This window comes from Dendrobates tinctorius, unplaced genomic scaffold, assembly GCF_039654945.1.
Source record: "Dendrobates tinctorius isolate UK_male_01 unplaced genomic scaffold, ASM3965494v1 ptg000158l, whole genome shotgun sequence".
NCBI lineage: Eukaryota > Metazoa > Chordata > Amphibia > Anura > Dendrobatidae > Dendrobates > Dendrobates tinctorius.
The window spans coordinates 36,063,075-36,079,318 of record NW_027361825.1 but is presented as its reverse complement, the minus strand read 5'-3'; the positions used below and the strand labels follow the sequence as shown (position 1 = coordinate 36,079,318).

General features: G+C 45.1%; 1 protein-coding gene across 2 annotated transcripts in view; it reads right to left on the bottom strand.

Moving 5' to 3' along the window:
• Positions 1 to 5,035: 5,035 nt before the first annotated feature.
• Positions 5,036 to 16,244, bottom strand: part of AKT2 (AKT serine/threonine kinase 2) — a 38,681-nt gene continuing 27,472 nt past the window's right edge. For both annotated transcript variants that reach the window (XM_073549308.1, XM_073549309.1), the window contains exons 9-14: positions 11,075 to 11,197; positions 10,242 to 10,370; positions 9,691 to 9,905; positions 8,321 to 8,408; positions 7,338 to 7,440; positions 5,036 to 6,688 (exon numbers count right to left, since the gene is read on the bottom strand). In XM_073549308.1, coding sequence (XP_073405409.1) covers positions 6,609 to 6,688; positions 7,338 to 7,440; positions 8,321 to 8,408; positions 9,691 to 9,905; positions 10,242 to 10,370; positions 11,075 to 11,197 — 738 coding nt within the window. In that variant the 3' untranslated portion in view covers positions 5,036 to 6,608. The remainder of the gene's footprint in view (positions 6,689 to 7,337; positions 7,441 to 8,320; positions 8,409 to 9,690; positions 9,906 to 10,241; positions 10,371 to 11,074; positions 11,198 to 16,244) is intronic.

The window sequence follows — 16,244 nt, the reverse complement described above, 5'->3', positions numbered from 1 at the left end:
CTGCAACAGGGGCTCCAGATTCAGAGCCCGAAAATCCTTCGGGGCAGGACTAACAATTATACCCAGATACTTAAACCTCCGAACTACAGGGACCGGTATCTGCAAATCTGAGAAATCCGCCGGGAGAGGGTCTATCGGCATTAAAGCTGATTTGGACCAATTAATCCGAAGACCAGACCTCAGCCCAAATTCTCGAATGACCTCCATTGCCGGCAAAATCGAGGAATGTACCTTATCTAAATATAGAAGTAAATCATCCGCGTACAATGATATCCTCAACTCCACAGTTCCACATCTGAATCCCATTATTTCTCTGGACTTCCGAATTGCAACTGCCAATGGCTCCACCGCAGTAGCAAATAGCAAGGGCGAGAGCGGGCACCCCTGTCTAGTACCTCTCCCAAGAGGAAAAGACTCAGAGACCCTGCCATTAGCCCCAACCTTCGCCACCGGCGAGCCATACAACAGCCTCACCCAATTTATAAATCTGTGTCCAAAGCCCATTTTCCGAAGTACCGCCCACAAAAAACCCCACTCCAAACTATCGAACGCCTTAGCGGCGTCTAAGGACAAAATTGCTCTTCCCCCCAACTCCCCAGAACTATGTTGAATCCCCAAGTATAGTTTCCTAAGGTTCATAGATGTGGCTCTGCCTGGGATAAATCCCGTCTGATCCTTCTGTATAACAGATGAGATAACTCGGGACATCCTATTGGCGAGTACCTTGGCCAATAATTTAACATCTGTTGATAATAGGGAAATCGGGCGATATGAATCCGGAACCTCTGGATCCTTTCCGGGCTTTAATATTAAAACTATCAAAGCTTCCCTCATAGATGGCGGGAGGACCCTCTGCCTTTCAGCCTCTTCAAATACCTTAAGTAGCTTAGGTAGCAGTAAGGGTGCATAGGTTTTGTAAAACTCGCCAGGCAGGCCATCCATTCCTGGAGCCTTTTCATTTTGCATCTGACCAAGCGCCTCCTCCAACTCCTCCAACAGGATGTCCCGATCCAATGAATCCCTATCGCTATCAGCCAATGCAGGGAGAGAGAGAGCATCCAGGTACTGCTCAATCTCAGTCTCCGTGAGACTGCAATCTGATGTGTATAGTCGCATATAATACCTCCTTATCTCACTCACTATGTCCGCACTGTCTGTCACAGGACCACCCGAGTCCGTTTTTAGCCTATTGATATATGAAGATCCGTCCTGTGCTCTAATGACCGTGGCCAATAAATGTCCTACTCCCTCCCCCTCTATAAAATATTTTTGTTTGAGGAAATAACGTTTATTTGCTGCCGCCGACATGAGGTTTTCCCTGAGCAACCCCTGTGCCTTCTCCAAAGCTTTTTTAGTTTCCTCTGTCGGGTTGAGTATCACCGCAGCCTCCGCAACAGACACCTCCTGGATCAGACTCTGGGTGTAGCGTCTATTTTGGCTTTTCCGTGTGCATATTTCTCTAATATATAAGCCCCTGACATAGGCTTTCATGGAATCCCAGACTATGTGTGATGATGCAGAGTACTCACTAAGTTGAAAATATTCTAGAATGGCATCATGCAAAGATCCCCCTATAAGCTGGATCCAGAAGGGATTAAGCTTCCAGATAGGTCTAGATAGGGTGAGGGGGTGTCCCCATGAAAGTGTGACATGTAGCGGCGAGTGATCAGATACACTTCTAGGCAGGTAGGCCACCCCTCGTACATATGGGGTCATGAGTGTATTCCCAATGGCCAGGTCTATCCGTGACATAGCGTGGTGGGAGCTAGAGTAGCAGGAAAACTGTCTGGCTGTGGGGTTTTGGACACGCCAAAGATCTACCATACCCAGCTCCACTAACGTTCTAGCAAATGAGGTTGAGGCTGCATCCTCTGATATGTTTCCCGAATGCAACTTATCCAAATAGGGATGCAAATATGTATTAAAATCTCCTATTAGAAGAGTCGGCGCAGGGGGAAAGGAACCCAAAATAGACAAGATTCTTTTTACTGGTTCGACTGAATAGGGCGGGGGGGATGTACATGGCAACCAAAATAAATTGTATACCGTATAACGTGCAAAGCAAACATACAAATCTGCCCCCAGGGTCAACCACCGATTTAGTACATGAGAAGGGGATGGACCTGTGCACCAGCACACTGACACCCCGCGCATGGGTCGAGTACGTGGAATGATATTCATGTGAAACCCATCCCTTTCTTAGCCAATGAATATTATCTTTCACCATGTGGGTCTCAGACATACACAGGATAGCCGGGAGAAATTTCTGCATATTAGTAAATATAGCACATCTCTTATTTGCATCCCCGAGCCCCCTAACATTCCACGCTACAATATTAAGTGATATCGCCATAAGAGCAGACTAAAAAATGAGAAATCGGAACATACTCCACTCCCGAGGGAGAGAGGCAATCTCCACCATCCCTCAGTACAATGAATTGGGCGACACGGCTGACGCACATCACATCCCACAGAACAATTAGGGAATACAACAACAAACGAAAAAAACAAAGGAGGGAGAGGGAGCACTGCACACCAGTGCACAGCGCCCCTACCCCCAAACACAAGTGTAACTTGCACATTTCTCTCAAATAGAGAGAATCAGGGCTAGAAAACTCGCCCAGAGTCCATGCAGGGAGAAGGGTCCACAGCTTGTCACTGTAACGAGTGTCCACAGCAATCCGGTCAGCTCCCGCCCTGAATCCGAAATGGAATGAACAGTAGTAATTATACCAGCATAGCGTCCTAGACAAAAAGGAGTAACACCTGGTGGCGAAAAAAAAGGGAGAACTTCAAGTATTCTTCCTCCTCATGGACCTCTCATTAATATCCAGCCAGGACAGCGCCATTCCCGCCGTATCAAAAAAGTGCGTTTCTCCATTCACATCAATCCGCAGTCTAGCAGGGTACATCATGGAATATGTCACCTGTAAGTCACGTAGGCGTTTTTTAATCTCAATAAATTGCGCCCTTTTACGCTGCACCTCCAGGGAAAAATCAGGGAAAATGGAGACTTTCCTCCCATTAATAGCAAGTTCCTTAATGTCTCTGGATCTGCGCAGGATAGCATCTCTATCTTTAAAGTGTAGGAGCTTAAGCAAGATGGGACGCGGGGGTGCTCCCGGCGGGGGGGCACGCGTAGGGACCCTGTGTGCTCTCTCAATAGTAAAGAATGGGGACAAAACATCTTTACCAAAGGTGTCCATTAGCCATTTTTCAAAAAAGCCAAGTGAGTCAGTCCCCTCCGTCCTCTCCGGAACCCCCACCAGTCGCAGATTACTTCTACGGGAGCGGTTCTCTAAATCATCCACCTTGTTCAGCAGTATTGTAATATTTTGCGTGGCTTTTCCCAGCTCCCGTGTTATTGGTGGCAATTTATCCTCCGTCGCACCAACACGCTCCTCCAGTTCCCCCACCCTGGCAGTCACCCCTCGCAGCTCCTGTTTAATACAGGCCATGTCCTTGGTGACAATCTCCATTTGATTACTTAGAGTGGCCAGTGTGGTATTGCAGGAGTTAATTGCTGCGAGGATTTCTCCCAGTGTGGGCTCAGCAGTCACAGACTCCGGCTGCTCCCCATCCCCCACTCCTTCCTCCTCCAGCACAGGCCCCTGTGTCTGCACATGTTGGGCTGAAGGGGGGCCCAGTTTACTCACTGTTCCCTCCCTGGAGAGATGATCCTCCAGCTCCACGCTGCATCCAGCGTCTGCCTCAGTCTGTGCACTGGGCGATCGAGCAGCAGCAGGAGGCACCCTTGCATATCGTTCCAGCCTGCCAGCAGCTCCCATCGCTCCACTACCAGCCGACTTGTTGTTTGCTGGTGCCATCCTGGATGTAGCAGAGGCGCGCCCCGGCGTCTCCTTATCTTTTTTACTGCTGCGGTTCGACATGGCCCAAGGATCCTCCGCTGTCTAAACGCCCAGGGAGATATTGCAGCCCTCCAGGTCAGTGGGACTCGTCAGCAGTGCCGGTAATCAGGATTTATTGTCGGATCCGGGCAGGAGCTCTCTCACTCCACGTCCTCCCTACATGAGGTCCAGGCCACGCCCCCATCTCACCACATATCTAGATAAGTTCCGTGGGGGGTCTAGTTTCCAAAATGGGGTCACTTGTAGGGGGTTTCCACTGTTTAGGTACATCAGGGACTCTCCAAACGTGACATGGCGTCCGATCTGAATTCCAGCCAATTTTGCATTGAAAAAGTCAAACGGCGCTCCTTCCATTCTGAGCTCTGCCATGCGCCGAAACAGTCGTTCCCCCCCACAAATCAGGTATCAGCGTACTCAGGACAAATTGCACAATAACTTTTGCAGTCCAATTTCTCCTGTTACCCTTGGTAAAATAAAAATTGAACCTGAAGTGTTTTTTTTGTGAAAAAAAGTTAGATGTTCATTTTTTTTTTTTTTTTTAAATATTCAAAAAAATTCCTGTGACGCACTTAAAGGGTTAATAAACTTCTTGAATGTGGTTTTGAGCACCTTAAGGGGTGCAGTTTTTAGAATGGTGTCACTTTTGGGTATTTTCTATCATATAGACCCCTCAAAGTGGCTTCAAATGTGATGTGGTCCTAAAAATAAAATGGTGTTGTAAAAATGAGAAATCGCTGGTCAACTTTTAACCCTTATAACTTCCTAACAAAAAAAAAAAATTTTGGTTCCAAAATTGTGCTGATGTAAAGTAAACATGTGGGAATGTTAGTTATCAAGTTTTTTGTGTGCCATATCTCTGATTTAAGGGCATAAAAATTCAAAGTTGGAAAATTGCGAAAGTTGCGCCAAATTTCCATTTTTTTCACAAATAAACGCAAGTTATTTGAATGAAATTTTACCACTAACATGAAGTACAATATGTCACGAGAAAACAATGTCAGAATCACCGGGATCCATGGAAGCGTTCCAGAGTTATGACCTCATAAAGGTACAGTGGTCAGAATTGTAAAAATTGGCCCGTCATGAACATGCAAACCACCCTTGGGGGTGAAGGAGTTAAATCACTGAAAAAACCCCCCCAAAAAAAAAACACACAGACACAATAATGAGTATTGTATTGTTTTCATTTCAAATATCTAAAAAAAAAAAAAATATTTCAGAGATAAGAGACATTCACAAAATACAGCATGGCGTTTAAAGGGTCAGTCCCAGGTACCATCAGCATTTTTCCAATATGCTCCATATTCTTCACTTTAATTTCTTGAAAATATACCTACAAGCACTACTTAGAAATATGACCCTTCCTCCCCACCCAAAATAGAAAATAGTACATTCACAAACTAAATTAAATAAACTATTAGTAAAACTTTTTTTTTTTTTAAACAGCACATGGGACTGCCCCTTTAAAAGAAACCCTTAAGAGCAAATTCATCTTCCGCCAAATTAAAGAATTTCATTATTGCTCTTGAAATGGTAGAATTTAGTAATTATTCCTCCGTTCCCGAAGAGAGAAAAAAAAAAAAAATAAAATAAAAGTCAAATCTTTACCAGACAATCCTGGCTAAAGTGAACAAAATCCCCCCCCCATGGTTTGAGAGATTCCAGATGAATGGTACATTCTTAAAGATTGAAGAAGTGGGACTTATGTCTGACAATGCTCTCCACCAATGAGCTTGCTTGATTCTAGACACATTGTATTGAATGAATTGTCAATGCTCCTGTACAGCCGCAAACATGAAGGAAAAACAAACAAAACACTCTTAAGGGGATACAACCATTATACACAAAATTAAAAACAAAATTATTGCTGTTGACCCGAAATTCCATTTAGTTTTCATTCTAGTTTTAAAAGGGTGGGTGGGAGTGAGAGTGAGTCGGTGGGAAATTTTAATACATTCAGCTATTGAACATAAGCCACTTACATGCTAGTGAAAAAGCAGAGAGGCATGTGCACCATAGTTAAAGGTGTACACACCCCAGTTACAGAGTATTATAAGTGATGGCAGTGCTCGAGAGCCCCGCCAGGTGGCCATGAAGTTATCTGCAGACAAACAGGACACAGTGAGGGTGATTACAAATATGTGCAGGGAAATGCTTGAATATATTAATAATGTTTGCCCCATGTACCGACCAAGTGGAAAAAAAGAGCACCATTAGACCCCACTTAACCGTCTGGACACTTTACAGACCTATGTTCCCCCCATCATGACATGCACATGTGGGAGACCCGTGGAGCACAGCTATGAAATTCATGGTACCGTTGAGAGGGCAGGACGATGCTCATGGTTGAGGGCATCCCCGGTGGTGGGTGTAGGAGGCAGTAGCTGCTAAGGACTTTTTGGGATGGCTTTCCTGTGTCTCATCAACACTATGGCTTAGAATCCGGTTGCGCCCCAGCAGCAAAAGGCAATTATAAAAACGATATGAAGAAACAAAATCGATCCATGGTGACGGTCCATATTGTAAAGCAAATAGGGATTTCTTCTTTTGTTTTTAAATATTTGAGCAATAAAAAAAAAAAAAAAAAAAAAAAGGTAGTCTTTTATTCAGGAGTTGGGGACGGTAGGTGAATACATAGTTACTGCCCCCTTTTTGGGGAAAAAGGGACACTGTTTTCTCCGATTTCTTTCCGTAGAAAGTCTTTAAGCATTCTCTCCATCTGTGAAGGTTCTTGGAAGGTTACTCCCGAATGCTGGCCGAGTACGAGAACTGGGGAAAGTGAGATTGCTCGTCAGATTCTAAGGCGTCCAGGGTATCATCTGTAAAAGAAAAATACAAGCGTCATTCCTTATTTTGTGTGGCACGATTGGCTATTGTTACATTCAAACTGATCAACAGATGTTTAGTGGCCCATTTAGACATACATGCTGATGAAAACCTGAGCAGAGAATGTCCTGTTTACACCAGATGTGCTGCAGAGAACAATTTTTAAGCTTGCCTAAAAATTATCTACTGCGAGGAACGCATATGGGGGGGGGGGGGGTTTATACATTGCAGAAATGAGAAGGAAAAAAAAAAAAAAAAAAAAAAACGACAAATCCCAAAATGTAAAAGGGGGAAATACTGGAATATGAAATCAGCTGTGTCCTAATCACTACGTTCACACCTAAATAAATTGCTTTTTAGTGTTTTAGTGCAACAGAACATCAAATTGATAGAAACTGGTGTCAATTAGTTTGCTGCAAGCTAAAGAAAATTTTCTGCATCTAACCTGGTACTTTTTTATGCCATTAATACAAATTGTCAGAAGCACCAAATAAAGTTTCTCCTGGACATACACATCAGACGTAGGCGCCGATGCTGCGCACAGAGCTATAAAAGGTGTAATCTGGCACCAGAAGAGAATCAAAATGATTGAATACATTTCCTTTTCATATATTTGGATGGTGCATCCATCAGTTTACTTACATCTGTCTGGAGGAGTTACTGTTATGGACTGAGCTGTAAATTCGTCGTCAAAATATCTGGTGTCGACTTCAGAGGTGACTTGTGGCTTGAAGGGTGGGGTGAGCTAAACACAGACAAACAAGAAACAGTCAGGCCACTGATCCTAATTAACAAGTCCCATAAGTATCTAATGTTTCCCAGAGCAGGTGACTAGTCGGTGGGGATTCTAGGAGCATAATTGCAATGTTAGAAATAGCCAGTGTAGCTTACATGGGCCCATCCACCTACCAAATTAAACGTTGCCACCACGGCAGCAAGAAGGATCAGTCATGTAAGAATGATAAAAGTCTGGGATTAAACATGCCGACAACCTTGTTTGCCTAAGGTATAAGCCACTAGCTTGTCCCTAGTGAGATCACATGCACGCTCAGCAGAACCAAGAGTGCACATGTACAGGCAGTTATTAGACACAGCTGTCAGAAAAATGAGCACCCATCTTACAGCATCCAAGTTGTGTGGCCTTATGGCCCCCATACACATTAGATGGCTGTTGACAGAAGCATGGTTTGGCCAAGAGACACCTCTTCCAGATACAGGAGCACTTGTTCGACCCAACGCTCGTGATCTCTACGAGCAAGCCAGCGTCTGACACATTTGCCAGCGAACAAAGCAAACCCCTGTCCAAAAGTCAGCCATGCCCAATCAACATATCCCCCGAACATCAGTCGGCCGACACCCCCATACACAGACTGCCAGCCTAACTTGTCCTTATTGGTGGGCTCAGCAGACAGTCGTATAATGTGTATGGGGGGCTTTAAGTCGTAAAAGGAGTGCTTCTTTCCCCAGTAATTCTTGGGTCTGATATTGCAGCTACTACTGTGATTCCAGACACAAACAGCCATTTCCAGGGAGTAAAACGACAATAAAACCAGACCCCATTTTAACAATCCCAGACAACTCATCCTCTTCAGAGATGGAAATGAGACCATGTGCACGTTACTTACCTTCCTCTGATTCACATCTTGCCAGTTAATAGGAGCAAAGAATCGGTGATCCTTCACTTCTTGGGCATCAGTGGGGCCACCGCCAAGTCTGAAGACAGAACACCAACAAATCAGAACGACTGCTGTCAAATCCTGAACGTCAGGAATATCTACTTCAATGATACCAATGTTTGCCGCAGACATCTCCCAGAGCACTGCAAACAATCAAACCTGTGTGTACAATTGATTTGTTGGGATTTTCATCTGCAAGAGTATTAGTAATTAATCAAAATGTGTAAAAAATACCATTAAGGCTATGTGCCCACGTTGCGTGTTAAAACGCACACTGAAAACCAGACTCCTTCCCAGAAATCGCTGTTTTTTCCCCGCACGATTTCACCGCAATTCTGTTCGCGATCTTCTCAAGCACTTTCTAAGCGATTTGAAGCATCGCATGGAAAGTGATTGACAGGTTGGTCACACTCGTCAAACAGTGTTTGTCATGTGTGAGCAGCTTTTTACTATTCAGGCCGCCTATGCGGCATCAATAGTAAAAGATAAAATGGAGAAAAGAAAAAAAAAAAAATAAAAAAATAAAAATCGGGGTATATTTACCTTCCGACGTCCCGCGCTGCCATCCCGGGCCTCAGCGTACCCAGTAATGCCTTGCGAGACCTGTGATGACGTTGGTCTCGCGAGATCGCTAGAGTCACGCGAGACTAAGTCATCACAGGACCTTGCCGCAAGGCATTACTGGGAACGCAGCGCGGGACGTCGGAAGGTAAATATACCCTGGTTTTTTTTTTTTGTTTTTTTTTTTTTTTTTTTAACAGGGGTATGGTACCCAGGGCCTGGAGGACAGTCTCCTCTCCTCCACACCGTGGGTACCAACCGCACATGAGACGCTTAACTTCCCGCATGGTGGGCATAGCCACATGTGGGAAGTAATCGATTCTCATGCATTCCTATGGGTGCGGAATCGCGGCAATTCTTTGCGATTCCACACAAAAGAATGACCATGCTGCGATTTTTTCCGCGAAGCGATTCTGTCGCGGAAAAAAGCGCAGCATTAGCACAGCATGTGCGGAATGCCATAGGAATGCATGGGGGGCGTTCTGTACACGATTTTTAAACGTTTTTGCGCCAAAAATCGCATCGTGGGCACATAGCCTAAAGTTCTGGAAAAATAGAATCTAAAAGAGTGACTTTATAGTCTAGAAAATTTCTGAACTTCCATTATAAAGAATCTGCGAGACGCAATAAGTTGGAATATGCAAATATAATCCATTCTAGCGTAGAGATCACTTATCAGTAAGTAAAACATTCCATGGTGCCCATACAAGTCAATCATATCGTGCCTGTATACATATTAACATATGGGCACCACGTGCCTTTGTTTAGGATCCTTTTTCAGCAGACCACTGAGCAGAGACTTGGCTTCGGGGGTTAGGGTGCGAGGGAAGCGGATTTCTTCCATAAGGATAAGCTCAAATAGTCTTTCATGGTCCTGATTGTAGAAGGGTAGTCGCCCGCACATCATTTCATACATCACCACTCCCAATCCCCACCAATCGACGGCTCGGCCGTAATCGTTGTCTTCCAGCACCTAAAGGTGGGACATATTTTATCACTTGATTGTAGGAGAGCATTTGGTGCCATTGGTGAGAATTCTACAGGTACTAATAGGTTTGCAGGACCCTTGTCCGGCAGCCAGGTCAGTGTTCCTTGGCCACTGGACATCATTGTTGATGTGTGACGCACAGAAGACTTAACACCAGACCAGCTAATCAAAAAAAAAAAAAAAAAAAAAAAGAGGAATCAGGCATGCCAGCAAGTAGGAAGCAGTTTGCAGGGCCATGGACTCCATACCAGGCTGCTGGACAAAGGTTCTGAAAATGTATTTGCTCATCTCTAGTAACAAGAGATGTCAACACACACATACCTCAGGAGCCAAGTACTCTGGGGTGCCACAAAATGTTCTCATAGTAGCACCATCTGTGATTCCCTCTTTACAAAGTCCAAAATCTGTGATCTTGACATGACCGTCTTTGTCCAGCATGAGATTCTCCAACTACGGAATAGACCAGAAATCATCGATTGACAGGGAGGAAAAAAATTCTCACAATTGAGACATGTTTTAGATAATTGTGTATTAAAGAAAAGGCAGCTTGGTCCTCACCAGTCCTGTTCTTATAATGGCATTTTCCGGGATATAACAGATTCTTTATCCATGCTTTGCGTCAGAAAGAAGGGGCTTTTGTCTATACACCCTGATCTGCTCTGCAGCTTGGATGAAGCTTATCTGCAATGTCAGGCACACCTAGAGGAAGTTTGCAGAAGTCCACACGACCCAATCAATGTGAATGTGTTGCATGTGTATTTTGCTGCACATTCCTAACCTGCAGCAGTAAAGTCTGGGAAACCTGCCATAGCAGAATTGCAAGCGGAGGATTCTGCAAGTCTGCCGCATACTAGTTTTTCTGCATGGAAGCTGTCTGCAGCATCTGTAAAATCTCATTCAATTGACTTCTTAAATTCTCATGTAGTTATTGGTGGATTTTGATAAAGTGTCCGTAGTTTAAGTTTCATTCTGGTAATTATCGGGGATGCCAGGGACCAATCCCCCACGCTTAGGATAAAATACTAAAGTGATATCCCAGAAAACCCCTTGAAATATAAGAGGATGCAAAATACCCTTCAAGAACAGACTTCTGTATCTAATGGATCATCGTAATAAGCCTACAGGAGGGGGTCACGATCAGGACTATTGCTCACCTTTATGTCACGGTACACTACGTTCCTGGAGTGGAGATATTCCAGGGCGGACACAATCTCTGCACCATAAAACCGTGCTCGGTCTTCCGTGAAGACACGTTCCCGAGACAGGTGAAAGAACAGCTGTCGAGACAAAAACACCCTACTCAGCACTGCTGCATATAATGGATGAACATTTGTTCTGAACCATCTGAGTGATGGGAAAATATATATACACACACACACATATATACACACACACACAATTTTTTTAAATTCGTTTATTAAACTTCAAAACAAGAAAAGGATGTAATGTACAACATACATATTTGCTTGTGGTTGTGAACATTGTACAGAGCATACACACTACCGTCTTTTTGTTAAATCCTAAACAAAAATTAAACACTTAATATACAAGTAATCTATGCATAATCCCACAAGCATATACAGGGAACAATAGGCTATACATTATGAGCATGTGCATCAATCATATCGCACAGATAACGTAGATTAATTATAAGTTCCTAAACTATAACTACGTCAACTATCTACTAATTCGCAGCCTACTGCCTTGAGGGCCTGTCACACTAAGAGATATCGCTAGCAATATCGCTATAACTAGTGACGTTATAGCGATATTGCTAGCGATATCGCTGTGTCTGATACTTACCTACGACCCGCTCCCCCGCTGATCGCGCGAGACCGTCCTGGACTGTTTCTCGTCGTCAGCTTCCTGTGGAGAGACGAGCGACGCGTGGAGCCGGGCGGGAGGACGCAGGATCGCCTGGTGTGACAGGCAAGTAGCAACCCCCGACCCAAGCGATGTCGCTAGTGAGATCTGCCTGTGTGGCAGCTCACTAGCGACCACTTAGCGATGCACCAGCGATCCTGACCGCGTCATATCGCTGGTCGGGATCGCTGGTACATCGCTAAGTGTGACAGTACCTTTGCACTATATTGTCTCACATGCAATGTCTAAATTCTACAAAGTGAGATGAGAAGAATTCCACTTCTCCCAGATTTTTCCAAATTTACCCAGGCATCCCCTGTTCTGATATAATGTGCGCTCGTATGGGACAATCGTGCTTACCAAGTCAATCCAAGTTCTAAGAGAAGGACATGAATTACCCATCCACCGTAATGCCAATACTTTCCGTGCCATAAACAGTGTCTCACGTAGAAAGATCCCAACATGGCGACGCCAAATCTCCTTCTCCCATACCCCAAACAAGCAGACCAGTGGTTCAAGAGGGACAGGAGCTTGCACCAGTGATGACAAGAATAGCGTCACCTCTTTCCAGTACTGTAGGGTAGTGGGACATTGCCATATCATGTGAATAAAATCTGCATCTGGTGAGTGACATCGCAAGCATTCTGATGATTGGAATCAACCCATCCAAAAAAGTCGTATCAGCGTCAAATATGATTGGTTTATTATATACAACGGTATCATTCTATTAATAGATGGTGATACTCCAGAATCTCTTCCCACTCCTCTCCCTGCGTATTAGGGATGATTCTTACCCACTTCCCTTTAACAGAACTTATGGCAGATTCCGCTCCCACCGACAGCATGTACATATATAGAGGAGATAAGGCCCTGGGGACCCTGTGAGTCAAGGATCAGAGGTAGGAACGAAATGGCACGGCTCACACCTATACTCCTTATGTGCGACTGAAGAGCAGATCTTAGTTGTAAATAGCGGAAAAATTGAGATCTCGGGACATCATGTTTAGCCTGTATCTGCTCAAAAGACATTAATGTCCCATGACCATACAAGTCTCCTATCAAGGAGACATTATGTTGAGAAAAAAAAAAAAAAAAAAAAAAAAAAAAAAAAAAAAAAAAAATCAGTGGACGGGTGACTTGGTAATACCGAAAAACCACCATGGTTACTTACCGGTAGCCGGTTTTTCCGGAACCCATGACAGCACCACATGAGAGAGGGATCCGCCCCACCAGGACAGGAACCTACTGAAACATAAGGGGCGGCACCTCTCCCCCACTTCAGTTGGATTACAGAGCATTTGAGAGGACTCCCCGGTTAGTTACATTTTTATCCAACACCACATCACACAAATACACCCGACTATTGTGCACACCCAAACGGTGAAAAAGGGGGGGAATGTACGGGTACTGTCATGGGTTCCGGAAAAACCGGCTACCGGTAAGTAACCATGGTGGTTTTCCCTTCACCCATGACAGCACCACATGAGAGATTCTGGAGACTTCGAACACCTTAGGGAGGGACCACCGCTTGCAGCACCCTTCTACCAAAGGTCAAGTCAGCAGAGGAGGACAGATTTAGTCTATAGTGTCTAAAGAAAGTTGAGGGTGAGGCCCAGGTAGCGGCCTTACAAATTTGCTCTATTGATACCTCTGCTTTCTCAGCCCAGGAGGTCGCCACGGCTCTGGTGGAATGAGCCTTGATGCCGTCAGGAACCGGGACGCCACTAGCTGAATAGGCTACACTAATGGCCTCCCTGATCCATCGGGCAATAGTCCCCTTTGACACTCCATAACCTTTCCTAGCACCCTGGAAGGCTACAAATAGGGACTGGGACCACCTCCACTGGCTGGTTATAGACATACTCTACTAGGGTTCTTTTAACATCTAGGCTATGAAACTTTTCCTCCCCTGGGTTTTTCGGATTCTCGCAAAAGGAAGGGAGGACAATCTCTTGGTTTCGGTGAAAGTTAGTTACTACTTTCGGCAAGTAAGCAGGGTCTGTTCTCATAACCACCCTATCCTGGTATATCTGGGTATATGGTGGGTTGACTGAAAGGGCCTGTAAGTCACTGACTCTACGTGCCGACGTTAGAGCTACCAAAATGATGGTTTTTAGAGTGAGATTTTTAGTTGAAATCTGCTGTATGGGTTCAAACGGCTCTTTCGTGAGGGCTTCCAGCACCAGATTTAGATTCCATGGAGCTATTTTTGGTAAGGAAACTGGCCTAGATCTGTGGCAAGATTTTATAAACCTGGCTACCCATCTGTTTGCCGCTATATTGCAATTGTATAATGCACCCAGCGCTGAAACCTGCACTTTGAGGGTATTAACCGCCAGGCCTAGCTGTAGGCCTGCCTGCAAGAACTCCAAGATGGACTCGATTGGGGGTTCTTGACCTAACGGTTTTCCCAGGAATTGTAGGAATTTTTTCCACGTTCTGCCATATATGTTGGTTATTGGTTTTCTACTTTTCATTAGAGTAGTCACCAACCCCGGGGAAAACCCTTTATCTCTCAAAAGTGACCTCTCAAATTCCACGCTGTCAGATGGAGCCCCTTGACTTGTTTGTGGAATATCGGCCCCTGAGCTAACAAATCTGGAATCTCTGGCAGTACCCACGGGTCCGAGAGAGACATCATTTGTAGTAGAGAAAACCACGGTCTTTTCGGCCAGAACGGGGCTATGAGGATTACTCTGGCTTGCTCGTCTCTTATCTTTTTTACTACTGCCGGGATTAACGCTACTGGGGGAAAGGCATAGCTCAGCTTGAACAGCCACGGGATTTGTAGAGCGTCCACTGCCCACGGGTTTTCCCCTGGGTTTAATGAGCAGAACCTTCTCACTTGCCGGTTGCTTTTGGTGGCAAAGAGGTCGATTACTGGCTGTCCCCATAACTGTACTATCTTCTGGAATATTACACGATTCAAGGCCCACTCTCCCTGTTTTAACTTGTTGCGGCTTAAAAAGTCGGCTTGAACATTTTCGGTCCCTTTGATATGCAGGGCTGTTAGGGAGGCTAGGTGTTGCTCTGCTTTGAGGAAGATTCTTTTGGCTTCGTCCATTAGGGAGTTTGACCTTGTCCCTCCCTGGTGGTTGACATACGCCACTGCCAGCCTGTTGTCTGACATAATTCGGACGTTTTGACCCTGTAACCTGGGAATGAATGCCTCTAGGGCCCTGTTTATCGCTCTCAACTCTCTTAAGTTGGAGGAAGCTTTCTGCTCTATGTGACCCCAGGACCCTTGGGCCATATGTTCTCTCAGGTGTGCCCCCCATCCCGAGGAGCTTGCGTCCGTCAATATTACATCGGACACGGGCCTGTGCCACAAAATTCCCCCTGTTAAATTTGTGTCGTCTAGCCACCAAGTGAGAGAGTCTTTCACCCTTTCGGAAAGTTCCAGCTTCCCTTCTAAACGCCCTTTCAATCGTCTCTGGGCTGACAAGATTTCCGCCTGCAGTTGTCGGGTATGATACTGTGCCCAGTTGACCGCTGGGATACAGGCTGTTAGCGTGCCCAACAGGGACATTGCCCTTCTTAGGGTCATGTGAGGATGCTGTATTGCCGTAAGGGTCATTTCTCTCACCTTCTCTAGTTTTTTCTCTGGCAAGAGACAAACTTGACGGTCGGAGTCCAAGACGAAACCTAGAAACGTTTGTTTCCTTAGGGGTTGAAGTTTTGATTTTTTTAAGTTTACCATCCAACCCAGTCTTTGCAGGGTCTCTGTTATCTTCTCTACCTGATGTGCGCAGTGATGTTCTGAATTGCCAATGACCAGAAAATCGTCCAAGTAAGGCACCATAATCACATTGTGGATTCGAAGGAAAGCTGTCATTTCCGCTATTACTTTTGTAAAAATCCTTGGCGCTATGGAGATGCCAAACGGAAGAGCTGTGAATTGAAAATGCCTGAGGTCGCCCTGGATGTATAGGGCTACCCTCAGGTATTTTTGGTACTCTTGGTGCATCGGGATATGGTAATAGGCATCCTTCAAATCGATTACGGCCATGAAGCAGTTGTGGTGTAACAGCTTTATGGCCGAAGTCACTGATTCCATTTTGAATGTTTGGTTCTTGATCCATTGATTGAGGCGCCTGAGATTTATTATCGTTCTGAAGGAAAGGTCGGGTTTTTTTTATTAGGAAGAGGGGAGAATAGAACCCCTTTCTTTCTTGATCTTCCGGGACCTCTACCTGAACTTGTTTCTCCAATAGCCCTAAGATTTCTGTTTCTAAGGCCGATTGCTCTCCTGGTTCCTTCCTGACGGGGGTCACCACAAATGAAGCTCTTGGATACTGGAAGAAGGGGATTTTTAGGCCATTCTTTATAATTTTTAGGATCCAATTGTTGGCCGATATTTTCTCCCATTCTTGGGAAAAGAGCCTCAATCTTCCCCCCACAGGAGGGATGGTGTCATTGTGGGGATTTTTTGGCGGTTGAGGTATTTCCCCCAAACATAAA